The sequence below is a fragment of the Empidonax traillii genome, unplaced genomic scaffold (assembly GCF_003031625.1).
Source record: "Empidonax traillii isolate 1590-97213 ecotype Southwest subspecies unplaced genomic scaffold, ASM303162v1 scaffold149:size904812, whole genome shotgun sequence".
Lineage (NCBI taxonomy): Eukaryota > Metazoa > Chordata > Aves > Passeriformes > Tyrannidae > Empidonax > Empidonax traillii.
This window is the reverse complement of record NW_020955342.1, coordinates 748,132-775,825: the sequence shown is the minus strand read 5'-3', so window position 1 is coordinate 775,825 and position 27,694 is coordinate 748,132. Positions and strand designations below refer to the sequence as shown.

General features: G+C 39.4%; 1 protein-coding gene across 5 annotated transcripts in view; it reads left to right on the top strand.

Moving 5' to 3' along the window:
- The window catches only part of MTUS2 (microtubule associated scaffold protein 2), a 249,282-nt gene that overhangs the window by 91,039 nt on the left and 130,549 nt on the right, over window positions 1-27,694 (top strand). For all 5 annotated transcript variants that reach the window (XM_027884594.1, XM_027884593.1, XM_027884597.1 and 2 more), the window contains exon 4: window positions 4,479-4,685. In XM_027884594.1, the coding sequence (XP_027740395.1) occupies window positions 4,479-4,685 (207 nt within the window). The remainder of the gene's footprint in view (window positions 1-4,478; window positions 4,686-27,694) is intronic.

Below are 27,694 nucleotides of genomic sequence, written 5' to 3'. Positions count from 1 at the left end.
ACTGTCTTCAAAAAACAAAACCACATCATATGACAAGGGTTGTCTATATGACTGTTGTACCAAACTGCCATTCATAAGAACAGTATCTCTAACAATCTGGCCGTAGCAGCAGGCAAATACTTCATACACTACCTCCTCCCAAGCATCCTCGCTGGCTGGGCACCCACAGCACTTGTGAGCAGCAGATGAGCAGCAGCTGGGCAGGTGGGATGCGGATCTGCTACACAGAGAAGTGTTCTCGTGGGCTTTGGGTGGAAAAGGCAGTGAGTGAGATTCAGGCACTGGCAAATCCTGTGTTGGAAGTTTCTGAGGGATGCTCCTGCTTTGCACATTAGCTGCAAAGCGTACACAGACATTTTCAGTTTGAATGAATTGTGAGATGACAGATTCTTGGGGTGTTGAGAATGTGCTAATCAGCCTTGGTTTGCCTGGAATGGGGAAGGTGCAGAGCAACTTTTTGGAGCTTTTAAATATGAATCACGAGGAGATGAGCATTTGCTATCATATCATTATGGACTGGCCCATCAGAAATTAATTGATATTCATCAGTGGCAACTGTTTTGCCTTTGGAACTGAATTGTCCCAGGCTTGACAGGGTAGCTGGCCACCACCTGCTCACTGCTGTTTAGGAGTAAATTTTTGAAGCCTCAGTTCTTGTTCAGAGAGAAATTTTTATGTCTATAACAGGGAAACCATAAGCTAGTGGCAACAGAATAGGCTTCTCACTTATGCAGTTTGGTTTTAATGCACAAAAATCCCAATGAAGTGGGTTAACTCTGCTTGTATTATCTCTTTACTGCAGTGAACCTCGAAGATTTTTGCCCTCAATTCCCCAATATGAAATGAGAATAGTGATGTTCAGAACATTAGAAAGTGAGAGAAAATGACATCTAATAATTAAGTTTTAGCAGAAATGCTATTAAAAAAAAAAAAAAAAAAAAAAGGCAAAGCAAACATAAAAACCCTACCACAAGATAACAAAGGCTTGCTAAGGATCCCAGAATTGTGGAGCTGAAGTCTTGAACCACTACTCTTTTTCATAAAAACATGTCTGTATAATTCCTTTCTTTAATTTTTCATTCATTTCAGCTAAAACATATTTCAGATTTCACAGAGAAGTCACATGAAAATTGCTTCTTACACATGCATGAAGATGCAATTCATGTGCAGTGGGGATGCATGAGAAGTGTAGCATAGACTTTTCTGAAGTCTCCCCAGGCACATCTAGTTTGTGTCAATCAGTCCCTACCTCAAAATATTTTCGTGTTTCAGGTTGGGAACAGCTTGAAGCGTTAAAAAAAAAAATCACTCGTGTGCATACAGACAACAATACTTAATTCTATAATTAGCTTCAGGCAGTGAGACAATAGGAAAGATTTTTTTGCCAATTTTTTTACTTATTTTGGCAGATTTTTATTAAAATGAAAGCTGCTCATTAAAATAACTTTTGTTTTGAACTTGGAGAACTTGTTTACAGGAGTACTTCTACACTTTTAAAAAAACAGAAATAAGGAACATCCATGATAAAACTTGATATTTAGAACAGAAAATATATACAATAGGCTGATGCCTCATGTATTTTAATGAGAAAGAAGACACAAAATTACTTAGCTTTAAGGATTTGAATGCATCCCTAATGAGAATAATGTCCTGCCCTCAGGTCCTCATGGTGCAGAAGAACTGGATTACAAAGAAGAGAAGTGAAAAATAATTTAAGGTTGATGATGAGTTCAAGATGCAAAATGTTGTTAGTTCAGGGAGAATTTGAACTGAAGTCATAAACTAGAAACACACATGAAAGTGTGAGAAAAAAAGCACTGAATCCTCTGCCCTAGTCTGGGAGAATGACTTTGAAGGAAAGGTAAAGATGATGGCTGGGCAACTTGTCACCTAAAACCTTCTGGTTTTAAGGAAATTATTCTTCTTCAATGACAGTCATGGTGCTTGGTGTGTTGTGGACTAGAGGTGCTTGGTTGCACGGTGCAGAGAACAGGCGGTATGTGGACTTGGTGTGGGCATCCCTGTGGTTGAGCTGGGGATGTGGGAGCCTCAGATGAACCTCACTGCCCTGGGGCAACTTTTTGAATAAAGCCATTTCTAACCGCTTTACACCACTGCCCCAGCGGAATTTCCCCTATTTTGTTGCAGGAAATCTGTGATATTTATAGTTTTATTGCTCTAAAATGGAAAAAAATCTCTCCCTCCACCTCAATTTTCAGAGATTCTTAGGTAGTCTAGGCATGTTGGTGCATTTTTGGAAACCTGTAGCACCCACAAGAGACAGTCCCATACCTTCTCCTTGCTGCCACTGACCTGGGCAGGCTCCTTGCTCCTGCAGCTGCTTGCCATGAGTACTTGTCTCAGCTTCAAATCTGGATGCTACCTGAGTATGGTCCTGTCACTAATGTGACACATGGAATATTTTGCAGTGGGGAAGGAAGAAGTCTGGCCTGAGGGTGCTTTTCAGATACCAGTAAACCAGCTGTAATAGACCCCTGTCAAAGCAACGCTGCACAAGCCTGGCAGTAAACTGATGGTGACCATCACTGCTTATCTCTTCTTGGTGCTCATATGCCTGGACTGCTGTTCCCCTGGAACCCATAGCTACCTCAGCCCATTTTCACATCATACAAATGAAGCCAGATGCAGGATCAGAGTCCAAAGTAGCCTCTGTTGGTGCCAGAGAAGTGAATGGGGATTTTAGCAGTGTTTTGTTACACACTACAGATACTTGTTATTTTCCTTTGGATTACTCTGCACAGCATGTACTCCTCTCGGCTGGTAAACAGAGGAGTAAAATCCATCTCCTTGAGTCCTAATAAAGGGCTCAGTTTGGGAAAAGTGTGTACAAAAATGCATTTTTAAGAGCTTACAGTACATAAATTGCTTTGTTTGTTGAGTGAGGAGCATTTTTTGATGTCTTTATAGGAATGTGTTTTATAGGATAACAGAACTCTTTTTAGCTTGATGGTACACGTATTTCTATTTCAAAGGAAAAGGCTTAGTTTTGTTAAACAAAGCTAAGCATTAGTATTGTGATGAGGTACACAACTATCTTTCAAAATCCCCACAACACTTTTCTACTCAAAGGAGTTAGTCTTGTTTTCTCTAAAGTCTCTGCAAAGTGTAATGCTTCATTAAAATTAATAAGGCTGTGACCTACATAGTTTACAAAAGAATTAAATGCAGTAATAATATGAAGACCATATTCTTACTGTGCAGTTAATTTGTGTTTTTCTTTATATTATGAAAGTTCATTTCTTCCTTTGAAGTATGTGTCAGGCTAGTGTACAAATAGTGTTCCCTGAATAAGAATGGAAAAAGTGTGACTTTGTAACCTATTCTGGTGAATATGTTGATAGTTTTTAATGATACCTTGTCTCCTATCCCACTAGTCCTGATGACTGATTAAATATTCAGGTATCAGTTTTTGGAGAATGTTGTCAATATTTTTTTTAAAATATATGTTGTCAAATCTAGAAAGAAAAATTCTGACCAAATTTATATACAGTTGAGGTCTAGATTAACTTGGTATCCAGACCTTCCAATCAAAATCAAACCCTAATTTTTGATTCCTGGACTTGAAGACAATCTTGCTATGCTCATGGACCTTTGGCCTGTGAGGACAATGTGGAACATTTATAAACCTATGTTGTGGATTTGCCTGGGAAAGTTTGCCTAAGCAATAGCAGCAGAATACAGGTTAGGACAGAAGCTGAAGACAGATGACCGCTTAGTTTTTACCACAGGCAGATACAGTAACTGAACTACTGTTGTTGCCTAACTTCATGTGTTATAAACCTGCCATTGACAGTTGTCTGATGAGTTGGTTGATGTCACTCACATAGGATGATGGCTTAATGGGAAGACATCCATCAGTGGAAATGGCTGGTGCGTGGCATGTTAAAAAAGTACAGCTTTATGGGTCACATCCTTGTCCCCAGGCTTGGTGCAAGAAAAGTGAGTTTTCTTTTAGAGAAATTTGAAAGAAAACTTAAAAAAAAATGTTTTCTTTGATGGTAAAAAAAGAAGTTCTGTGTCCTTGAAGAGGATTGTTGGCGGTCTACAATAGTTTCCAGAATTGGAGGTTATGCACAGTGTGTTTGTCTCTGTGCATGAGGATTTTTTTAATTGGCACATAGCAAGTGTAAAATTAGAAAGTGATACAGCATTAAAGGAGATAACATTGAAAGAAATTCTTAGCAGTGTTGAACTACATTACTTTGCTGCAAGTTTTGAGTTATGCCTCATGGATACTTGGCACATTTTATTTTTTAAAAATTATTCTGACCTGCAATTTTTCCACGGAACATCTTTTTAGTGCAGTAAAGGATAAGACATTACTGCAGTTCGATCAGCTATTAAAACTTGTATACAGTCATAATACTGCCTTTATGTAGCTGGGTGTTACAGGAAATGATCAGTATCTCCCAGTTTAGTTCATTTAAAAAAAAATTATTTCTTTTTCCTTCTTTCAGTTGAACTTAAGAAAGGATCATGCCCAAGTGCTGCAAAATCAAATCTTCCCAAGCCCTGCCAGTCTGGACTTCGTCCTCCAGGTTATTCACGGTTGCCGGCAGCAAAGCTGGCCGCTTTTGGTTTTGTCAGGAGCTCAAGTGTGTCCTCTGTCTCCAGCAACCAGTCAAATGACAGTGCTCAGAGTGATCAAAGCAGGACAACCAACCGTAAGTCCAAAAAGTGTCCTTCTTTCTGGAGGGATATTAAACAGATGTATTCCAAGATTGTCCAGATTGGAGTTTCTAATTTAAGACTGATGAAATCTGTGCAGTACTTGTTAATCTCTTTTGTGCCACTGACTTTGATTTGCTATCTTGATTTCTGAGTCAGGTTTATTTTTAAAAATATTACTAGTAAATATTAAATATTAACAAATATTTAGTATATATTAAATATTTAAAATATTGTTATTAATAGGTGAATAGGGGCTGGCTGTACATTGCATAAAGAAGTGGTTGGTTTCCCTGGTACTGAGAAAATCCCATTAAGAGTGAACCTGAGGCATTTTTGTATTTTGTTTTTACCTGGAGCATCCCTTCTTACAAGCTGAAATTATAGTAAATAAACATAAACGGTGTGTGGTAAGTAAATGGCAGTCAATGCAGAGCAGTTTAGGACAAAGATTATCTAAAATAAGCAATATAATCTTTCTCATCTTCTTTTTTCTGCTTCTTACTATTCAGTAAAAAAACCTCAGTTTAGAAAACTGAGCAAATAATATGAGCTAGTGATATGAAAGGGATCAGAACTGATATCATAGCTGTTGTTTCATCTACCAGACTTTAAATGATCCTATGGCAGAAATGTCATTCCAAATCCTATTTGCTGTAAAGGCTGTTAATTTTATGAAGTACGAAATAATACCCACTGGATCGTGCAGTCCTTTGGAAGAGTGCGCATGCCCTGGGCTCAGATTGTAAAGGGGGATTGAGGAATTTTCATGCCCATTTTTCTTTGAAGACTGGATTGAGCCTGAACTGTGTCAATATCAAAGCAAGTGGTATCAGCCTAGGAGGGTTGCAGATAGGGCCACCAGGTGATATGACGCAACAGAGGAGACAAGATGCTGCAGGCTCCTAAATCTTTCACTGTTTGTATTACTTTGAAATTAATTAAAATAAATACAATGAAAATAGTTTAAAACCCTAAGGATTTTCTCTTTCTCCTTTATATGGGGTGATTGAAATGCCAAAGATTAATGTGAGTAGGGACTTCTAACTTTTCCAATGCCCCTAAACATGCTTGTATCTTGTTTTACTGTTGCACCGATTATTCATTTATGTTTATGTCCTAATAAACCTTATTTTTAGGCTACTCAACCTCTTTTACTTTTGCTTTTACCCTACATTTATGTCTTTAAACCTGTGTTGGGAACAGAACTGCCTGATTTCTGATAAGATATAAGCCACATCTTTGCAAGGAATGTTGTTGTCTAGCAATTTGAACTGTGAATCTGAAAAAAACCCCGACATCTATATGTACAGTACAATCCATGAACACAGTAGAGGCATACAGCTTATACAGCTGAGAATTCTCTGAAAGGAAAATACTCTGAGGTGTTGAACTTTGAGTAGGTCAATTTCCATTAAAAAAAAAAAAGTGGAAGAAGCATTAATAATCTCAGACATAGAAAGTTACATCAGACTTTTCAGTTCTCTTAAAAGAAGTTGATTTCATTAATATATTCTGGTGTGCTTTTATATTGTATTTGTACATTAATCCAGTAAAAGCTGAAACCATATTCCAGCCACTGGAAGGATGTGGAAACATTTGCTTTCAGCTGACGTCGTTGAAGATGGTAACTCTCTTTAATGTCAGGATCAGGATGTTGTGACCAACTTGTGCATATCACAAGAAAGGTTTTGATGGATATGGAAATTACCCAAGGGAAGTGTTTTGCTTGTAGAAATTCATGTAGAGATGAGCACAGCCTGTCATCTGATGAAAAATTGCACCTATAACTCTGCTCTTGCTGCCAAGATAGGTAACTCATCTAAGCCGGTGACTGTTTCTCTCCACCACCATGTGAGAGCAAGGGAATGAGCCACTCCCGATGATCTCCTCCATCACATGGTTCCTGTGACATGCACAGCTGTCCAGCCCAGAATTCTTTTATTTACCTTTAGCTGGACAAGGGTGAGAGAAGGAGAAGGTGTGTTGCCAAGCAGGTGGGGCACATCTCATGTTTAGGGTGCCAGCCCTCTGGTAAGTCATCACACAAGATGACACAGCATCTCATGCTTACTTTGGATTAAAGGCAACACAACTCCTGTTCATCATTCCTGATAGGGCAGATAGGTAGGAAGAAAAAATGGTTTCCTTAGTGTTGATTTATTAATTTTCATAAAAATGTTATCAGTGTGAAACTGTACTGTCTTCTTCTATTTATAGTCCATGTGCCAGCAAGAGTTAAATTAGTTGCCCAACATCCAGGGAGCACAAATTAGTTGCTTTCCATTCTACCTCAGCTTATTTAACACAGAGCAGCAGTGCACTTCAATATGCACAGAAAGGATGTAGGGGAGAAGTATTGCCTCAGTAATCTTAGCATGACATATTATTTCTTCCCTTCACTGTCAGCTGGAGGAATGATTCTATTTAAATTAAATAAATAGCTGATTCTGTAGATACTAGCTGAGATCATGTCTTTGACTAAATCAGGTTTCCTAGAGGGCAGGATAAAGTTTTACTGTTAATTTCCTAGCTCACTAGGGTATAAAATGCAAAACGATCTAGCTTTAGAAATCTTCAAACATACATAACACAATTTCACATTTAAGCAGTGTCTCTGTGTGTCAGGGAGACAAAAATAGTTGATAACATCTTACAAGTGTGCATATATTATAAATAGAGGAGCTGCTACTGTTGTCACTCAAGGGGCTCACCTCAAAATCATAATGTATTATAAGTTACTAAAAAGCCAATGACTAAGACTAGGTGAGAGAAAAACAATGGTTTATTGTAGGGAAAGAGTGTTTTAGGATAAACAGTGATTCTTTAAGGGCCCCTAGTGGGATCCTTCTAGCTAGCCCTTCCCAAACACATTTCTTTTCAGAAGTCCTAACCAGTATCTCTGTCTAGAGAGTAAAACTCTACTTGTTTAGAGTAAGGAGACATGATGTTTGTGTTGAAGGGAAGTTTGTTAATGGAGCTGCAATGCGGCAGCTTTGTTCTTCACCAGATTTCTCCCCTTCCTGTGACCCCTCTAAGAGCAGTAAGCCTAGATGTGCGCAGAGCCTGTGCTATGCTCCTTGGTTGACTTTCTGGTGATACCTTCCATTTTCAGATTGACTCAATTAAATGGATTTTTCAACAGTGGGACTGTGCTCTTTTCCCACAGTAGAACAGGGCACAGTGTGTAGCTCTTAACTGCTTGTCCTCTGGTCTTTCTTGGAGTTCCGTCCCTGGATTGTGTAAGCCAGATTGCTGTTCATCAGTTGCATGCCAGCTGTGACAGTCATGCCACCAGCTGCTAATCAGGATCAGTCATAACAGGGCTCTGCTTCTGGGAGGTCCTGCCCAATTTTGTGTTGAGGCTGGAGGGAGAAGTCTGGTATCCAAACTGCTCAGCATCTCACCAGCTTTTGTGGTGGGGAACTGATCTTTAGCCCAGGGTCACTAGTCTGTTTTGGCCATTTAAAATCCACGTTTTGGTGCCTGTGTGTGACTCATGGTTTGCACACAAGGAGGCTAGGGTCTGAGAAGCTCATTCATGGTGATGGTGGCATGGAAGGTAGCTTCTCACTTTACTGAAGGAGGTGAGATGTAATTAAAGCCAAAGACTGTGGCAGTTCAAAGCTGGGTTCTAGGATGGACCAGAGGAGCTCACCATGGATCACCACTGCCTGTCCTGGCCTGTTTACAGTGAAATGGTTGAAATGGTTCAGAGTGAGCTCTTTGTTCGATATGGAGGACAAGGACAGTTCTGTTTGAATAAAACAGAGAAGTGGAAGCAGTGAGAACTTGCTGTACCAGTGGAGGTGGGAGTGTGTGGTGTGTTCATCCTTTGATGGTACAAGTGTTCCTCTCTGCTCCGGATGGAGCCTGCAGCTCCCCCTGCCACTTTCTCACCTCTCATCCCATGGCCTCCCACATCAGAGCAGCTTCATATCACAGGCAGCAAGGCCCACATGATGCCTTGTGCTTAGGCAAAGTCAGATGACCTGACACCTCATGAACATCTGAGAAACACCAGGCTGAGGCTCAGCTGCAGGTCCTGCTATCAGCCCTCCGCAGATTTTTTCTGTGCCACATATAGGTTTGTCTACTAATATTTTTGTTAAAGATTACCCAAAAATTCAAGTTTACAGTCAGCTCTGGCCTACTACTTTGGAAGTTTTCAAAAATGCATGATATTTTAAACCATTATTCTTTTTATAGACAAAAGGTTTTTTGTCAAAACCCTTTTTGCTTGTTTGCAGTCTAAGTTGGCTAGAATTGAAAAATTCAGATAGTCCAATCTAAGTGGAGTGTGAATGTATTCTGCAAAATATGAGAAAAAGTGAATGACCAGAAAATCATGTTGAGGTTGAAACCAGTATGATTTGGGAGTGAAAGAATTGTGTAAACATAAAAACTCCTAAATATATAACTTATAACAAAATACCTAACTTTTTGTATTTTCCCTTGGAATTTTAAATTCACTATGCTGAAGTCTGTTTCAATAAAATTTACCTAAGAGATTCATGTCATACACTGAAGGCCCACAGTTGTGGGATGTGGTTCCTAGTATTATCTTGTGATTCTGCAGTGAGGTAATACGATGCTCAGTGTTACTTCTGATTTACTGTTTTGAGGGGCTAAGAGTTCTGTCACTTGTATCTGCATTTTTAGTGATCAGCTGAATATCTAGCTCACATAATTATTATGTACTTATCAGAATAGACTCTAATATTTGTAAGTACCACATGGGAAGCAGTTTGTTAAGCACTGTGGAAGAGTTTGATGTGTGGAGGATTTGAAGGATGGATCGTTCAGAATGAGTTAAGGTATGGTAACTGCTATGAGGTTTGGAAATGGAAACATGTAGGTAATAATATCAGGAAATATTTTATAGTCATAAGGTCTACTAGTCTATTAAATAATCTTCCCACTCAAGTGACGCAATCTCTGTTGCTCAAAATTCTTTAAATAGAATAATGAAATGGTGTTAGAGTCAACTCTTCTCCAGAGAGGTGCTAGACTAAAAGACATGATGCTATTCAGTATCTACTCACAGCTCTGAATGCTGAAGTGATTTCTTTTCAGACTGAACAAGAAAATGGTAGTGCATATTTCAAATTTGGTTTAGTATCCCATGGCAGCTGTTGCTTTGTTAAAAATTACAGAAATATGAAATTGCATGTTTTATATAAACTTCCATGATCCCTTCTTCAACATATATAGAATTTCTCCCTGTTTTTTGACCTTGTATTCCCTGGCCTTGATAAATGTTGAATTTCCATTCTAATAAGCAAAAACGTCAAAGTGTCAGATTCAGGTGGGTGGAGAAATGAGGAAATTGAAGTGAGAACAGAAACCTTGAATAGATCCCTAATTGCTTTCAAAATGAGTAGAACATTCAAAATTGTCACATGGTAGACAGGTATACTAAGTGTTCTTAAATGCATAAGTGTTATGTAAATACAAAGAATTTCCTGCATGAAAATACATTCCAATAATTTTTCTATGACTGATTTTTCTCTTCAGTTTTCTACCTGACAAATTCAATTTTTTTCCCCCTTCTGATCTTGTTCTGATATTAATATTTTGATGGAAGTATCACTTTATGCCATCATTTCACTGTGAATAGAACTAAAATAGAACAGTTTTGAGTGAGGATTCTCAGCTCTGTGGGCGAAGCATCTGGAAAAATGCAGTATGTCATCCAGGAAGAGCACTGGCTAAAAGACATTTTAACTGCCTTCCAGAGTCTCAGCATTTACTTTTCATACCCTTCTTGTTAAAGGTGGGCAAAAAAAACATTCAAAGAATGACTTGGAGGTGTAGGCACAGAGATTTTCCTCTGTTTGCAGAGACTGAAACAACAGTGTACATTAATTTCAGTGGGTTTTATCTATGGTGCTTGACATACTATTTCAAATGTGATAATGTTTTAACAGCTTAGATAATGCTTTTGCTGTCTACACTGTTACCTCTTTCCCCGCCCATCAGAACACACAGCAGAGGGAAGCAGTTCCGCACTGGGAAGATCTGTACAACCCCTTGCAATGATTAAGTAGAAACAGGAAGATCAAGCTGGTTTAGAGATGCAGAAGTACTTTTATATGAAGATGCTAACCAGAAATATAAAGGGGTTTCAAATTTGCTGAGTTTAAGTTTGTCAAAACTGAAAAAAAATCCACAGAGCTCTCAATTCTGCAAAGCTCTCTTTTTATGAGCAAAGAACTGTTGAAAAAATGTTGCCAAGTTCTTGTGCCAGTTCAACACAACAGAGTGCTTAATCATCATGTTTGTTGTTGTTATAAAGTGCCATATAAAATCTTCGTTTTTAGGTGTAAGAAGGCTGCTCTGGGAGATTCTGTGTCTGTGTTCTAAAATTGTCATGGCTCAGACCTGGCAGCTCCAGTTCCAGTTTTTGGCACTTATTTCTGTCTGGCTTTTTTAAAGTGGCTTAAAGTATCCACCTCACTTTCCAGTCCATAAAAAAAAGGTGGGAGAGTACAAATGTTTGAACAGGTATTGGGTAATAGGGCAAGAAGGAAGAGATGGATCGTGGTAAATCCTCTTTCCTGGCCCATTTCCACACAGGATTATTTGACTGATTATGAGCACCTAATTTAGTCACTGCAACTCTTAGTGTTTAATCTGCAAAGGGTAAAAAGTAGTTCAGACCACTCACACACCAGCCTGCCAGACACCAGTTTCACTGGAGAAGGTAGTGCATTGCCCCATGATTAGATTATTCCCATTCCAAACACCCAAAGTGTCTCCATTCTTTAACTCTGTGGGGAGATGTTCATGAGATGTCAGTCTCATGAATGTACCTGCTTTAGCAGTCTGCTTAGATACCCCTCATAATGGGTAGTTTCATCAGTGCCTTCTTTATTTTAAAGGTGTATTGTGGCTGGTTTTGTGCTGCCATGGTCAATAGGAGATCAGGAATACTTTATTTATTGCAGTGTAATGAACTTTGTTCGTTTCTTAGATACAAAGAAATCAGTGAAATAGTTTCTAAAATTTTTGGATTTTTCAATCTTTAAATCACATTTTCTAAAATATCCAGTCTTTAGGGATCCTGAAGGTTATCACATCTGATAGGGATGTGAGGGGTCACGAGGAAGAAGAGAGCTGCTGGTGGAGTGTAAATTTTACAGTCTGGGAGAAAGCCTCAGTCAATCCAGAGCCAGTAACAGGGACAACATGTATCTTTCTGGGGACACGCAGCACTTGGAACAGTGGCACTTAAAATGTCCTTTTGAAAATATGAAGGCAAACAGCAGCAGGAACATGTCTGTCACATCCAAATTAAAACCGTTTTGAAGACCGAAAAGCGCACTATAAATGGTCTCCTTTTCCTACTCTAATCTTCCTATTCTATCTGTTGATGGGGGAAATACTCGTTCAGAAGTGAACCCTGTGGGTATTCATTGAAATGAATTAATCTCTTAATTTAGCCTAAAGAAAAATTAAGAAATAGAGCTTTGAAGAAGTGAGAGCTTATCCATTTCTCCTTTTCTTTTTTTTTTTTTTTTTATTTTTATTTTTTATTTTTTTCTCCTTTTTTTCTTTTTCTTTTTTTCCCTAATATTCTTAATTTCCTCCATTCTGGACTAATCTGCTTTCTAATGGAATCACAGTTAAAATCTTCATAGTCTCCCACTAATGAAGTATGACCTTACAGGACTTTTGAGAAACTTTCTTCTTCACCATGCATTCACCATTCCTTTCATGCATTTTATTTCAGTTTAGAAATCAGTATTTTAAAAGGCTTAATTCTGGATACCTAGCTACAGGGCTCATAACTAGGATATTTCATTGACTTCACCTGCAGTTTTTCTGCTCTCTGAAATTCAGTCTAGATGCATTCAACTCCAGAAAGACACATTTCCAAAAAGCACATCTTATTGCTTCTGATTCAGTTTTGCATTTTGTATTGTCTATGAGGTTGGAGCTGTTGAGCATAGCGAGGCATTCTGGCTTTGAAATCTGTAAGTAAATCAAACAGTTGCCTGACTGAACTAATTACTGTCAATGACAAAATCCATTACAAAATTTTATGATAATAGGCTTTCTTCCAAAATAGTTTCCCCCCTCTCCCCCCCAAATAAGCATTACTTTAAAGATAAAAGAAGATTGATGTGGTAGTTATGAGACAACTTTGCGTCGCAATGAGACAAAGAAATACCTTTGTCACAGTTTTGAGTTATGGAAATTTTGAAATAATTTTAAAATTATGTTTTCCTCTGAGTGATTTCTGCTTAGGGTCAGTGAGGCTGTTAGCTTGTTTCCCTAAACAAGAAAAAAATAATTTTGAGGTTCAGTGTTTCTTTGATCTCTTTCAAGAAGGACCGAATTTAAAAAGTGAGACTGAGATGATCTCATTGTAATCGTGTTATTAATAACTGCTGTCAAAAGTAAAATGCTGTGAATTTGTTACACACACAGTTCAATCCAATTGCCATACTAGCAATAAACAGGACCAAAGTTATAAGTATTGTAAATATTACTGGCAAATCGCATTTAGACCGAAAGGTTTCAGAAAACAGAGCTGGCCTCTTTATAGTACATGAAAATCAATTAACAAAATGGTATGCCCTTGCAAAATGAAGTGTGGATAATGAACACAAATAAACGGGGATTTGGGAAAAGCCTGTAAACTGTCCCTTTTGGGAGGGAGAGTGACTGATTAGATGAGAACCATGGTGGATTAGTGCAGGTATGAATTAACAATGGAGCAAAGGAAGACAAACTTCAAAGATGTTTCTAATCTTTGATCCCATTAGGGATCCTGCAGAAGACGTGTGAATTCTAATTTAGTTGTGTGAGAAGTGTTACAGCCAAAAGAGGAAAAACTTTTTCCAGATAGAGGTTGGGCTGGAATATCACCCATGGCATTTTTTTCCATCACACTAATCTAGATCAAACAGGTTAAAATTGAGGTAATTTATGTAAGTCTTCCAGGTGCTCTTGAGAATGTCTGCAATAAAAGAAGGAACAGCATCTTTCGCAGCTTTCAGTATTGCCACAAGTCTGTTGAGATCCAAGAACTTGAAAATTGCAGTTGAAACAGCCATTCCTTCCAGCTTGCTGCCTGACAGTCTCTAGAGGCCTGGACAAGATTACATGAGGCTGTAAACAGCTCAAAATGCCATGGTTCTTTGTCTTGTGACAGGTGTGAGACCACAGGCTTTCAACTTGGGATTTCTAAAGTTAATTTAAATGCTAGAAGAAAGCTGACTGAGGTCTGAAATAAGTAAAGCCACCACTGGCAGAAAAATGAAACGCTGAGACCCTCCGACCAAGAACACTATGCTGAATAAAATGGAAACAATTGCACAGTATTTTCTTTCAGGGTGGGAGATACCAGAAACTGTAGGCTGTTGGCACACTAGACATATTGATACTACCCTCAGCAGTAGCAAATGTTCATTCTCTTGGAGATGAACCTGAGAAACGGTAGCATGCTTCCCATGTAGCAGCTTTAAGGTCTACCTGTGGCATTGGTGTGGTTGGAGGAGAAAGCTGCTGCTGTTTGGGTTGAACTGTGGTTTACAAACAAAGCCTTTGACTCTGTTCCTTGCGGCAAGGAGTCAACTGAGCTGGTCTACATGGTGTAAATCTTTTATTTATGATCTTCACAACTTCAAGACCTCCTTATATGGTTTCATGCAGTCTAAGTTACCACTATTACTCCCATAGAAGGCTACACCGTCAGAAATACTTACGGAGAAATATGAGCATTTAGGGTGAGAGAATAAAGTGCACTGATTCACAGGTGGGAACTGGACCTTGTCAGAATAGCTGGCAGTGTTTCTATAGAAACCTCAACATCTGATTGTGTGTTGGCAAGGTTCGTCTCAGAATGGGGCATATCACTCGCTGTGTGCCAGTTCACCAAGCCGTCATAAGGTTACTGTGTTATTTTAGTGCACGCCATTATTGTACTAAATTAGTGTGCTAATAGGGCTATTAGTCATTGAACAGCGTGCATTTCTATGTAAAAAGGTAAAAAATGCTGACAAGAATGCAATGGCCATGATGTGTACACTGATCAGCTGGTGAAGCAATGCCGGCAGCAACCACCAGCAGCGCTAACGCTGCATGGTGGGCCTTGCGCATAAAAAGAGGTCAGATCAGTTCGTTCTTGATGTCATAAACCCTTCTCCAGATGAACATGACATCAGTCTTCTCTATTTGTTTTCTTTTTTTAAAGCAAGCCTCTCAAAGAAGATTCCATTCCATCATAGTCCTTAATTAAACTATCACAAAGACAGACAATAACTTCTAATTGTCAAAGAATTAGGAGACACCCTTTTACCTCACCACGAAAAGCAGAGAAGCAATACAGTATATGAAGGAATGAGTTGATTCCTACCACTGCTATGCCTCTCAGAAATAGTGTACATTTCTGGCACTGTTACAGTGTAGTATCTATATGTAGTCAGTAGTTAACTTCCTTTCTATCACACATCACAGTTAAACTGTGTTCCTGCCAGCCATTCCTTGAAAGGTATGTACAACCTCCGGAGAAACTAAGCAAAACTGAGTGAGGAATGATATGTTTTGAATAAAATGGCATGCCTTGATCAAGTCATCGTACGACCAAACCTAGGAAACCCTTGTATGCCTTTCCCTGCTGCTAAACTGTATGGAATAGTGACAGCCTGGAGCTCAGTCTGTGCTCTGAAATACATGGTATGATTTTTTTTCATTAGATGAAGGAACAAAAAATGCCCCACTTTTAAACTATTTTTCTCCTAAAAAACTTATATATATATATAACTTATTTGGCACTTGCTATAAACTCTTCTACTCAGTTCTTACCACGTATCACCAGAATATTTAAATTAATATTACTTTTGTAATCTGAGGAAAGGGGATTTCCCAATGAATGTTATTACAGTACTTTTATTTAAACTGAAGAGCTATTTTTAGATGCTTGGATGTGTCCTGGGATAAAACATTCTTTCTCTGACATGTTCTAATGTTGACTAAATGTGTTATGTACTGCATCTAGGTATCTAAGGAATTTTAATTGTCTCAGAGGTACACAATAGCTTTTTAGAATTAGAATATTTATCACTTGTCACAGCTTGTAAATTTAGATACAGAACAGGCCTGTACACTGTCAAGCTGTGTGGGAAAGTACGAAGACTAAGAGGTAGCGTCATGGTCTCTGTATGCCTTCCAAACAATAGTTTGGAAGTATGTTCCAAAAATGTCTAAGATGCCGTTTAAAAAGATGTAGTTAAAAAAAGCTTAAACCTGAAACTACGAAGCAAGAAAACGTAAAAGAAAAAAGCTGATCCTAAGAAATTGTCTCTTGTGCACACAAGTCAGTCCCACTCCTTTGGCAAAGTGATAGTTGCTCTAAGAAATGTACTGAATTATGCATGGCTTACCAACAGTCCTTCAGTGGAGCTCAGTTATGATGGCTTCAGGGAATGTGTGCACTCCTGAACTGTCATCTATCTACCTATTGTGCAAATCAAAAGTATCTGCAGATAGAAAATTCAGATTAATTGAAGAAAGCCCTTAAGCAGCTTGCTAAGTGATAGAAGCTTCCTATCAGTCACAGCCAGGAGATTAAACTGTGGACTGTCAGGGTGAACAGTTAGCAGCTAGGATTCATTTGATATTCCCCACTTTAGATCATGCCAGTTATCAAGTTAAAAAAAATCCCAACTAGTAAAACTAGTCTAAAACATCAAAAATTGGTACATTTTAAAACACACTAGATTTTTCATGTAGCCCCACATTTTCATAACTATGTAATTTTTTATTTTGCTTTCAGTTTTAATTGAGTTGGATAGAGGGGAAACCTTCCTCTAAGTGGCGTCTTAGTACCTGTCATAGAATTAGCCAGTGTGGTGGGAAGCCTTTTGGCAGGGGTGAAGCAAAAGCAGCAAGATCATGCCCAGCCCTCATGTGGGGGAGGACAAAACATCACAGGTCCTTGGCCTGTGGGAGGACAATCTTCCCTAGCAGGTTGACATGACAGAAGCCATGCTGCAGTAGAGGCAGTAGAGGGTAACTGCCTCTTGTTTGTATTTGCACACCTCTGATTTGGGCAACAGAAGTTCAGTCATTGTTGATCAGAGTGCTGGTTTCCTAAGTACTATTATTGTTTACATGTGATAAATATTTCTATATTAAAAGAATGGTTAGGAACTAGCTTTGCTTCTTAATGTTTCTCATATCCTGACGCCTGCCTGCACAGAGTCTCTATATTCACATTTTCTCTGTAATCATCAGTAGTGATCCTCTTATCTGCAGTCATTCATTTATGACTTCTCCCCTTCTCATATGGCCAGATATTCAGAGTAATCATGCTGTTAAAATACACTTATTTTAACAGTTTTTAAAATATGGTCATTTTGTTAGTATCTGATTCCAAGATGCCTGTGCACTATCTCTGTTTTGCTGTTTTCTCTCATGCCTTTAGACAAGGGATTCCCTCTCTTGTTGGTACTGTCTGTCATGGGCATGGCACCATGCACATTCCCCATGATGCATGTGATTTGCAAGACTGCTATTAAATAAGAATTGTGATAACATTAGTCTCCACTACACCAGACACAAAGCTTCACCCTGCTCTTTTGCAGATTGAAATGAAATGTATATTTAATTGACTTTGTTAATGCTTTCAGAAGACTACTACAGGCTTGCTTGAAAGTTTACCTCACTGTGTAGGCATTTTGGAGAGTAGTTTTTGGGGAAGGAAGAAGGAGTTTTTAGATGTTTTCCACTGGATGGATTGTGAAGAAGTTGGGGGTTTTGCCAGACTTGGCTATCTGAATTTTTTGCAGCTTCTGTCTCCATTGCAAGGTCCTCCCACTGCTTGATGTAATTTCCTGGTCACTCACTTGGAGCCAGGATAGATGTGCTGGCATCTCACATCAGCAGCGAGGGCTGAACATACAGCTTGTAGTGGATAGTGTGCTCAATCAAATTAGCCCTGCCACGTCTAAGTGTGCATCAGTTCTGCCTGTGGCTAACAAGATGCTGATGCCACTGATGTGCTGCCTCTGCCTATGGTTGTGGGAGTGAGGAGCTGTGCTTGCCTACTGCTCGTATCTTCCGACATTTCATCTTGCACAGTCACGGTGCTCTGAAGTTGGGAGTCCTGCTGCAAGCAGGAGCACATCTGGGGACCGAACACTTTCATCTTTCTCTATCCCTGTCCTTGAGTTGGTATTGGACCTGGTGATTTTAATACAAATGTGTCTCAAGAGTGAGAGACGAGATGTAGAAGCCTAGTGTAGTAAAATAAACTAGGCCAATGCAGCACTTACTGAGTTTTACGTCCCCCAGTCTGTAGTGTATATTTCTGAGTATAAACAGATAACATTATTTACAGCATTTTGGTTATGATCAGAATAAATGCATTTAAATTTAACTTCTCTTTAGCATTAGCTTGCAGACCTGGAGATAAATAAGCCACAGTTGACACTGGACTTTTCGTTTCATTCTAAAGTCTGCTTAGCAGATTTCGAACTATTCAATTCTGGCAATATTTTAGCAAAGATACGGTAACAAATCCACTTATATGAATTACTGTTCATCTGGTAAGGGCTGGGTGGCTTTAGGTTTTATACTTTGCCTCTATTTTTGCAGTATTGTACTGGAGATGAAGCAATTTTTCTGGTATTGAGTCAAAGGAAAAGGATAAAGGGTATAAAAAGTTTAAGAGCAGTCTGCAGTTGCGGAGAGATGGGAAGGGATGGCTTAGTTGGGGGTGGCTCTGAAACCCACCCTGCATCAGGAGTCCTAAACTGTCCATGAGCAATGGTAGTTTGCAGCACAAGGTTTCAAGACAAACTCGCCAAGATCTCAGAGTGATGCATAGGAATTAAACAGTACAAATACAGTGAGTAATTAAGGGCTTAAAGATCACTTGCACTTGTAATAATTTTGAGTAATTGTTTTCACTGGCTTCATGAGGTCTAGTCAGTACCATATACCTTGGAAGGAGAGGTCTCCAGCAGACTATGCTACAGCACCATTCATGGGACTCAGGAACAAGGTGTTTCCACTGTGACTGCAACTGGGAACCCCAACAATAGCAAATAATAAACAACCTAAATCTGGAAATACCTCACTTTTGTTTAAAAAAGAACAAAACCCAATATATTATTAACCATTTGAAGGTTAATCTATTTACAACTGCATTAAGAGCTCCAATTAGCTGGAATATGAAGAGCTTCTCCCCATGGTGGTGTTAATTCCAGTTCCACTGATTCTGTAGAAATTGCCCTGTACTTTACTGTTGGCTGAAGGGATGGAATGTGGTGACAGATTTCAGCATTGCTGTGTTGCATGATATGACTAAACTGGGAAACCTTTATTTTTGGGGAACAAATCTGTTCAGTCAATTTTTTTGGCTCTACATGAAATTTAATACATTGATACTTCTAAAGAAGTTTCTACTGAAAGATGTTGGTAAATAATAATTGGTTTTCTTTCAGAAAACCGTGAGGGAGTGACAAGTGTTGTTATCACTGTCTTGTGGAAATAAGTGAAGAACATCTGTATGTGCCATATTCCTCACATGGGGCATCTTGGAACATGTTGGAATGTTTATGTGGGGTACTTGAAGTCCAGGTGCCTCCAGCCCTCTAAACCTGCTCTGTCCCAGGAGAGTTGCTCTGAGAGACCCAGAGATGAGCTTTCTGGGAGCACAATGTGGAAAATGACCACCAGCTGTGGGAACAGTGTGCTGGAAGAGATGTTTTTCCTAAACCATTTTAGGGGGAGCACGATAATGCTTCAGGACCATGTTTGAAGTGTTCTGACGCAAATGTCACATTTAGTCACATGTTCTCATCTCCAGTGGAACAAAGCTCTGCTTCCCTGGGGAAAGTTTTAGAAACATTTATGCTTTTATGTGATGCAATGATGTCCCCTCCAGACTTCCTAAATTGAGACAGAACTTCCATGGGCATTTCAGCAGTGAAATAGATATAGTCCTTCATCTCTGTAAAGCTGGCTTTGGCATTTATCATATCAAAGTATTCAAATTTATGAAGCAGTTTCTTGGAGCTCAGTTAGTCCCATCGGTGACTTTTTACAGAACCAGCAGCCGAGCTGCCTCTCTGTTAACATTGCATAGGGAAAAGAGAGAAGTGTGTCATGTGAACTGCAGGGAAATTAGAACAAGCTAATCAAAGAATAGCAAAGAGAGAAGTTAGACATTAACGGCACTTTCATATAGACCACAAAACATGGAACTAGAAACACAGTCCTAATGTGTATTATACACTAGTGCACAATTAAAAGTATAGCCAGAAAAGACCATATTTGATAACAGATCCTTTTTCTTTAAGAAATGGTAATGTATGAAAGGCATTTCACAAAGCTTTCTTAGGGAGATCAGAAACATAGGGTCACTGAAAACAGGGCACCATGGCAAGAAGTCCTCATTCTTTAAGGATGATCAGCAATACTTGCATGATTTGCAGCAGATTTTTCTCTACTTTTGTTTTTCACATGTTTAAAGGATAGACCTTGACTAGAAAGCTTGTTCCTTTTTTGCTTTTTGAAAATAATTCATGATGTCTAGCCTACGTTTCTCTTGCAGGAGTTTATACTTGTTTCTCTTGTTCTGTCTGCAAAGGATGTAGAGAATTGTTTCTGCCCAAATCAGAAGTGGAGAATTGTTTCTGCCTAATACATATTTGAAGACTGTTGTCTCATTTCATTTCCCTTCTGTAGAAATGACTCAATCCAAGTGCTTCAGCTTTTTCCTATGTCATACTTTCAAAGACCTCTGATAATCATCTACTCCTTATCTTTGGACTTCTACTTTGTCTGAGTATGGTTCCCAGACATGGACTAGATATATAAAGCTAATATAAATCCCATTTTCTAAAACTTTTAATAATGGAAGTCATTCACTGATCCCTACAAGGAAAGGGAAATTAAACTTTTCAGTGTTGATGTGACTTGCCCAAGGATACCCCTCAGAGAATGGGCAGAGCCAGGAAGATGACCCAAGACCACTGGTTTCCCTTGGCAAACATACCACCTGCAAGCCTTTCATTGGTAAAATTTGCCATGTGGAATCACTTAAAGATCTGGCCTGCCCCCAGGAAGTGATCTGTATTCTTGCTAAGCATGAGAAACGCTTCTTGTATTTATGTGCTGACTGCTCTTGGTACGACGTTAACCTGTCTGAACTCCTACAGACTTCAGTTTCTCGCAGGTTGAAGACATGGCACTTTCAAATGTCCTTTTTCCTCTTCCCTGTCACCTTCAAAACTTTCCATAAATGAAGGTGGGTACCTGTTCAAGCTCTGTTCAGAGTAATTCTGTTTGTGCCTTTTAGTGATGAATCAGTGAAGAAAATCAGATTATTTTAAAAAAGAATAGTTGGTATATTCTGCTTTCTCCAACCAAACTCACTTTACCAACCCAATAAAGTAAAACTACAACTAGCTCTTAAATTAGGCTGTAGGAGTTTCCCAGCATGAGCTGCAATTGCAGCAAATATATTTATCCTTAACTACTGTGCTGTATTGAGTACATTAAAATGTTCAGCCTTCTCCTTAGCTATATGATGTTTGCTGAAACAGAGCACAGCTCAGCCACACTGAGTGAACACATGCTTACTTATCTGTCTGGTTTAAAAATATTCTAATCATTATTGAGTTGATCTATGCATCTCATCTTTGCAATTTCTTAGACCTGTTTACTTATTTGTTGATTGGGTTGGTGTGCTGTTTTGTTTTGGTTTTGTTTGTTTGGTTTGATTTGTTTTTAATAAGAGTACATTCATTAATTTTCTCCTCTGCTCTATTGCAATAGTTTATTTGTAATTTAGGATACAGGAACTTTGTTACCAGTGGAAATCAATGTACTAATTTGATGCCAGCAATTGCTTAACCTAACCAAAGCCAGAGGGACCCCAGTGCAAGAAAGGGTGTATTAATACAGCTTTATGAACATGCAGCACTCACACCAGCACACTGCTGATTAGAAAACACAGGAGACATTTCTTCAAAGGATTCCGAATAAAGCCTTTGGACCCATTTCCACACGTGGATTTTTTTTTTCATTGTCCTAAATACATTTGTGAGACTGCCTCATTTTGAACAGCATCTGAAGGGAAAGATTTTGTGCGTGTTTAATCCATCACTGAAAACAATTGAGAGTTATATATATATATTTGACCTGATAAATATCTCAGCATTTAAAATCCTTCTGAATCCTTAGATAGTGCTACTTAATCTCTTAAACATGCACTTATAATGACTTAAGAGTCCACACACTGGAGACTGGAGATCCAGTGACCCAGTTGTTCTCTGCAATGCCTTGTGTGGGAGGTGATTTGGATTTTATTAATCCAAATAATTTTTGAACCCTGTAAACGTACTCAGGACTTTGCAAGTGCTAATGAGCATTGCTTGCAAGCTAAGCAAATGGTGCTCTCCGGCCAGAAGCTCTGTGACGGGTGCACAGCCCTGTGTTGCACACTGCAGCGGTGAGCTCTGCCCTTAAAAGATCTTTTAATGTAGTGTAGTTACTAGGAAATGTGTGTGCTGAAACTTTCCGTGACATCAGATACTGTGTCAAGGAAACAGACTGGAGATTGCCTGTAAGTTTTGAATTCAAATAATAGTTTTTTTTTAAAATGTAAATCTTCTCTATAGTGTAGAAGAAAGTAATTGTTTTTCCTTTCTTTGAAGTCCGGTGGTGATCTTAAACTGCATTTCAGGGTGCTTGCCATTCTGAATACTTTATTGCATTTTATAGCTACAACGCCTTTGTATGACCCCTTACCTATGAATTATTTATGTTCCGGGGAGGGAGGAAAAAATTATTAAATATGAAGTACTATAATGCCTAGTAATTATCTCTCCTGAAGCAATAGAGGTGTATTTACTGGTGTGAATACCATCATAAACAGTCATCATAAACCCCACTGTATTAAGTTGTTAAAAGCAATTTGTTACTGGTAATAATATGTATATATATTTTTAGCAGCTTTCAATATTTTAATGTCTACCCTCTAAACTGTCAAGTTAAGTGTTCCTTCTCTGTGTTTCAAATGGTGCCTTTGGTAGTTAAAATGAAAGAACACAATTAAAAAAAAAAAAAAAAAAAGCTGAACTTACTGTTTGGTTTTATTTGCAACAGTCCAGCCATGTGGATTGATTAGTTGCTGTCTAAACAATTTAATATCAAATGTCTTGTCAGGGCATTTCCGAGAGGTCGCTTTCACAGCAGCCTTGCACACCTGCAGCAGCACTGTAAGGGTTTCTGTCCATCCTCAAAACCATTGATTTTGCTTAAAAAGCTGTTCAACTTTTTACGCCATTACCCCATTTACCTATTCCGTACACACTATGAGATCCAACATGTCGCTCATCCCTGTCCCTGGGTCCTCTTGGCACTGCCAAGGTAGCATCCCAAGCTGCTACTGAGGGGGATGAAAGGAGCAGCCTTGGCAGTACCCTCAAACTGGTTGCCTAAACAGCTGGAGGACCACTGGCTTTAAGAAGTGATGGGCATTTCAAGCTCACCTTATCAACCCATCCTCATCAACAGGCAGAAGGTGGTACTTTCTAGAAGCTGCGTAACAGGTGTCAGCTACTAATTATCATATACTGAAAACTTTGCATGGTTGCAAGAATGATTTCTAGAGAAGAAAAATGGATTTTTTTCCCAGGTCCCCACTGCAGCTGACCATGCTTGACTGGGTTGTGGCACTGCAGATAGGCCTTGGAAAGCCCGCCTTGGTCTGTGCTTGCCTATTGTGAACTGCTGTAGGATACAGCTGTATTTAGGGTACATCTGCCCTGAATATTGCCTTCAATTACTTCCTTCTCTGAAGACACATTCCATCCTCCTCCTCCTGTCCCACAGCAACTATGTCACTTGAGGTTCCTCTTTGACTACAGGTCATACCAGCAGTCCTTGCTGTCATGTAACACTTGCACCTTCTGGAGCTGAAAGCCTTCTCAGAGGGCACTGAGTCACCTTCCATAGCACAAGAGTCGTGCTTTGTCATTCCGACTTAAATGTATTTCTTTTGTCAAGGGCAAATAAACCTGCTCTGTTCTCACATAAGTAGGCTTTGGCACTGAACGAGATCTTTAAACTAGTTTGCAAATAACTACACTATGGGATAGAGAATCCTTATGGAGAGAAAAGGAGAGTGAAACTGTATTTACTTACAGATAAGCAATCACTTTCTCCTAGGGTCTTATTTGGAAATCACAGATAGAGCGGGGTACTCTGTGTAAATTGGACCAGCTCAGTTTGCTCATGGGCTTTTCTTCTCTCTGAGAAAGTCATCTCCTTCCAACACCCTCTAAAGTCAGTCACAGTGTGGTCATAATAAATGCAAGTGCAGCCCTTCCCCTTTCAAGAACTTTGGACAGCTTGCTCCAGCATAAGGGGCATTAAAAACCTCCGTATTACATCTTGGCCTCTAAACTAGATGAAGTATAAACAGGGCTTCTGTACCACAAAGCTCTGTCCTTAAAAGTACTATAAACAAAAATCAAGGCTGAGAACCTATGGTACCTCAGAGGTCTGCCTATGAGTGCCAGGGACAGGATGCTGCTTATGCACTGGATGAAACATTGCCATGTCAGAGGCATTAAAAACACATGTTTATCCTATAAAATGAACTTGAGAAGTTCAGCTCTCGCAGTCACGTGCTCATGTCTGCCTAAGTATTGTCTGAGAAAGCCTGGTTGGGAAAGAACTTGTTTGGATAGGGTGGCCTTGACTGAGGAACAGTTTATGATCCTCTGGGAATAAACACCTTTTCATTGTGGAAGATTTTGCAGGTTTGTGGGTTTTTTTTGGTGGTTTTTTTTTTTTTTTTTTTTGTCAAAAGAAAGATTCCTATCATAAATGAGACAGATGAGCTGCATTGAACACATAATAAAGGTAGTGCCTGTGTGAGTGCACAAGGAAGATGCTGGGAGCTGCAGATTCATACATGTGTGATTGCATGGATAAATCTCATCTCAGGGATTCAGAAATTTAGGTATCCACACTCTTGTACTTGCAGTGCTCCCTAGTTGTGAGCTGCTCATGGCTCTAGCAAGACAAGACCTGGCTCAGTATGGTCAGAGAAACCTGCAGAACTACAAGCCTCCTCCTGAAGTCGCTGCTGATTTTAGGCCTCCCAGCTGCCCTCACCTCTCAGGGCACTGACAGTGTGGCAGCCTACAGGGCCATGTTACACATGACGTGGGTCCATGTTACACATGACGTGGGTCCATGCACATGAAACCCAGGAGAGCCACGTCAGTCTGCCCCATTTCTGCCTTCCAGCTAAATGATACAACAGGTAGAATGTACCATCCCTTGTGCCCTGGGTTTCATGTCTGTTTTAAGCAATGATTGTGAAATCTTTGCAAGGATCATCTGAAAAATGAAGTGCATCCAAAATAGTGTGTGTCTGTGAAAAGCTTGATTTTCTGAGGGTAGTCTCTGGGCTGGCTTGGAACAGAAAGAAAGAATTTTTTTACAAGGCAAAAGAAAAAAGGAATCAAAACCTTCAAATTACAGAGACAATTTACTGGGCAAAGAAAGCAAGTGAGCAGTTCAGGTATATTTACTGAACTGTTACTCTATATTGACTCAGCTCTGATCCATTCATACCTTAAATTCTGAATCCCTCATCTTATCTTTAAAGACAAGTTATGGACATTGATAGCTTTTGATCTGCCTACTTACCACTCTGCCACTGTTAACTTTTTGTTTGTCATCATGAATGATGCGTAGTTCTCTCCAAAATTTTTCCTTCATTTTTAGCTGTATGTGCTTTAAGGCTGGATCTATTATTTCTTGTGCTACATGACACATCAGAGATAAAGCTATTCTTGTTACAGAAACAGTCACTGCAATCAAGTGAAGATTAATGGAAAGATTATTTCTGTGAATATCAAGAGTTCCTGGAATATGGTGTTTTCCATGTTAATATATTCAGAAACTGGATCACAATATTGCCACCCCCAACTCTGCTATTTTTTGTCCTCTCTTTTCCCCCATTTACATGTGATGTACTGGGCTGTGATCTCTTCCCAGATAGTTGCTTGTAGTAGCAGTGTCCTGCACTTCTGTATCTGCACATGGTGTATCCCACTTAACCAATTCTTCGTGAATGATTTGTCCTTTAAAACATATGTTTTTATTCTAGCAGAACATATGGTCTATCTTTGGTCTGCCTTACATACTATTTGAAGCCTATCTCAGTGACTTCCTAGATGTTTCTGCCTCATTAGAGTCATTACTGTCCTAGTCTTTTGTCAAAATGGAATCCAAAAGTTTTTTCATTCTTTTCATACTGAGTATGCTGCCAATTATTTTTGAGTCAGAGGTAACCCAGTCTCTTTTAAGTTTTCAGCCATATGTTGCAGAGTGAGTGTGAATCTTGTCACTTCTCAGGAGAGTTTTCATGCATTTACGCCCCAGAATGGTGCCACACAAGTTCTTGGGTCTTCTGACATGGTGTGAATAAAATCCTGAGAGTATGTTGTCAGTGAATGGCCTGAAGAGCAGCTGGAGGATGTCCTCACAGTCTTCCCCACTCCAGTGAAGGGTTCTTACATTTTATATTTTCCCACATCCTTCCCTGGAAGACAGGCAGCAGAAAATGGCCAAGTCCCCACAGGCCCTGGGCATGGATCTAATGGGAAAACACGCACAGGGATGTGATTTCTTGCTGAGCTCAACAACATGCTCTGGTTGGCTAGAGGGACATGTTTGGCTAGAGCAGCTGCTTGCTGTGGAGATATTTTTTGCCTGTCTCAATGTTTCCCCTGTGCACAGACAGAGGTAGCACATGGATGGCTTTGGAAGGATTTGAAGCCACATCCTCAAAGACTGAATGTCTGTCAGTCCCTCCTCCTCCTTTTCCTGTCTGACTCTGTAAAAGATGCCTAAATCTGGTCCTTCACTTCTGTTGCAGCGCGTTTATTGAGAATACCCGAAATGCAATGCCATTTGATTGCTCACACAGCCATGGAAATGTTTTTTAAGGCCAAAAATGGTTCATCTCATTTAGCACGTGCCACATGCATCTGGCTGTACCAGGGCAACCTGGTACTGTCTTGGTGAGGGCACTCAGCACCCAACCCTGCTGCTACAGGGTCAGTGCTGTGGTGGCTTGGAGGGGACCAGGAGGCCAAACCACTTGTTTCAGCTGCACAGATTACACGGTGGAAAATCTGCACTAAGAAACAAATATTTCTTATTTATTCTGTCTATCTGCCATAATAACAGTGTGCAGAAGCAATAGCTCACCTACTTGGTGAGCTGTTCAGGGTATGCCCCGAAATCACCGTGAATTAGTTTGTCCCTGATGTTCCTCTTATTAATTTATAGTTTACTCAGAAAACACAGATATTTGACTGAGGTGCCTTTGGGTCTTTTAGCTGGCTTCTAGCCAACTTTGCTTGTCACGGAACCTTCCTTTTCTTCTAGTGCAATATGTTTGTGCTGGTTGCTAAGCAGATTACCTCCTAGCTGCATATTTAACAGGAATGAGAATAGTAACACAGAGTTCAGAGGTGCTGGATAGAAACATGGGTTTTCTTGAGTTAGGAAAAAGTAAATAAGGGACTAAAATAATGATAGCTGCTGCTTCCCAGGATGGATTTTTTATGCATGAAATCTTTGAGATTCTGATATTTGCTGTATTTTATGTGGTGTATTTACTTCCATTAATGACTGAAAATGTTTGCACAGGCAGCAGGAAATCTCATCTGAGGAAAAGTAAGTAATGTTTGTTATGAAATAGATGTTTTTTAGAGCTTTACTATTTACTGTCTATATCTTTTTGGCAAAATTGTATTGGCTCTATTGCCGTTGCATTTCCTCTCCTCGTGTAGCCCTTTCTTTATGAATGTCTTCAGGTGTGGGTTGCTCTGTTGAGGAGTTCCGTGTTCTCTAAGCAAACTGATTACAAATCCTCTCATTTCCCATACATACTATTGCAGTATAAAAATGTGATTATACTGATTATGGCTTCCTAGTCCACAGAGCTCCTTTA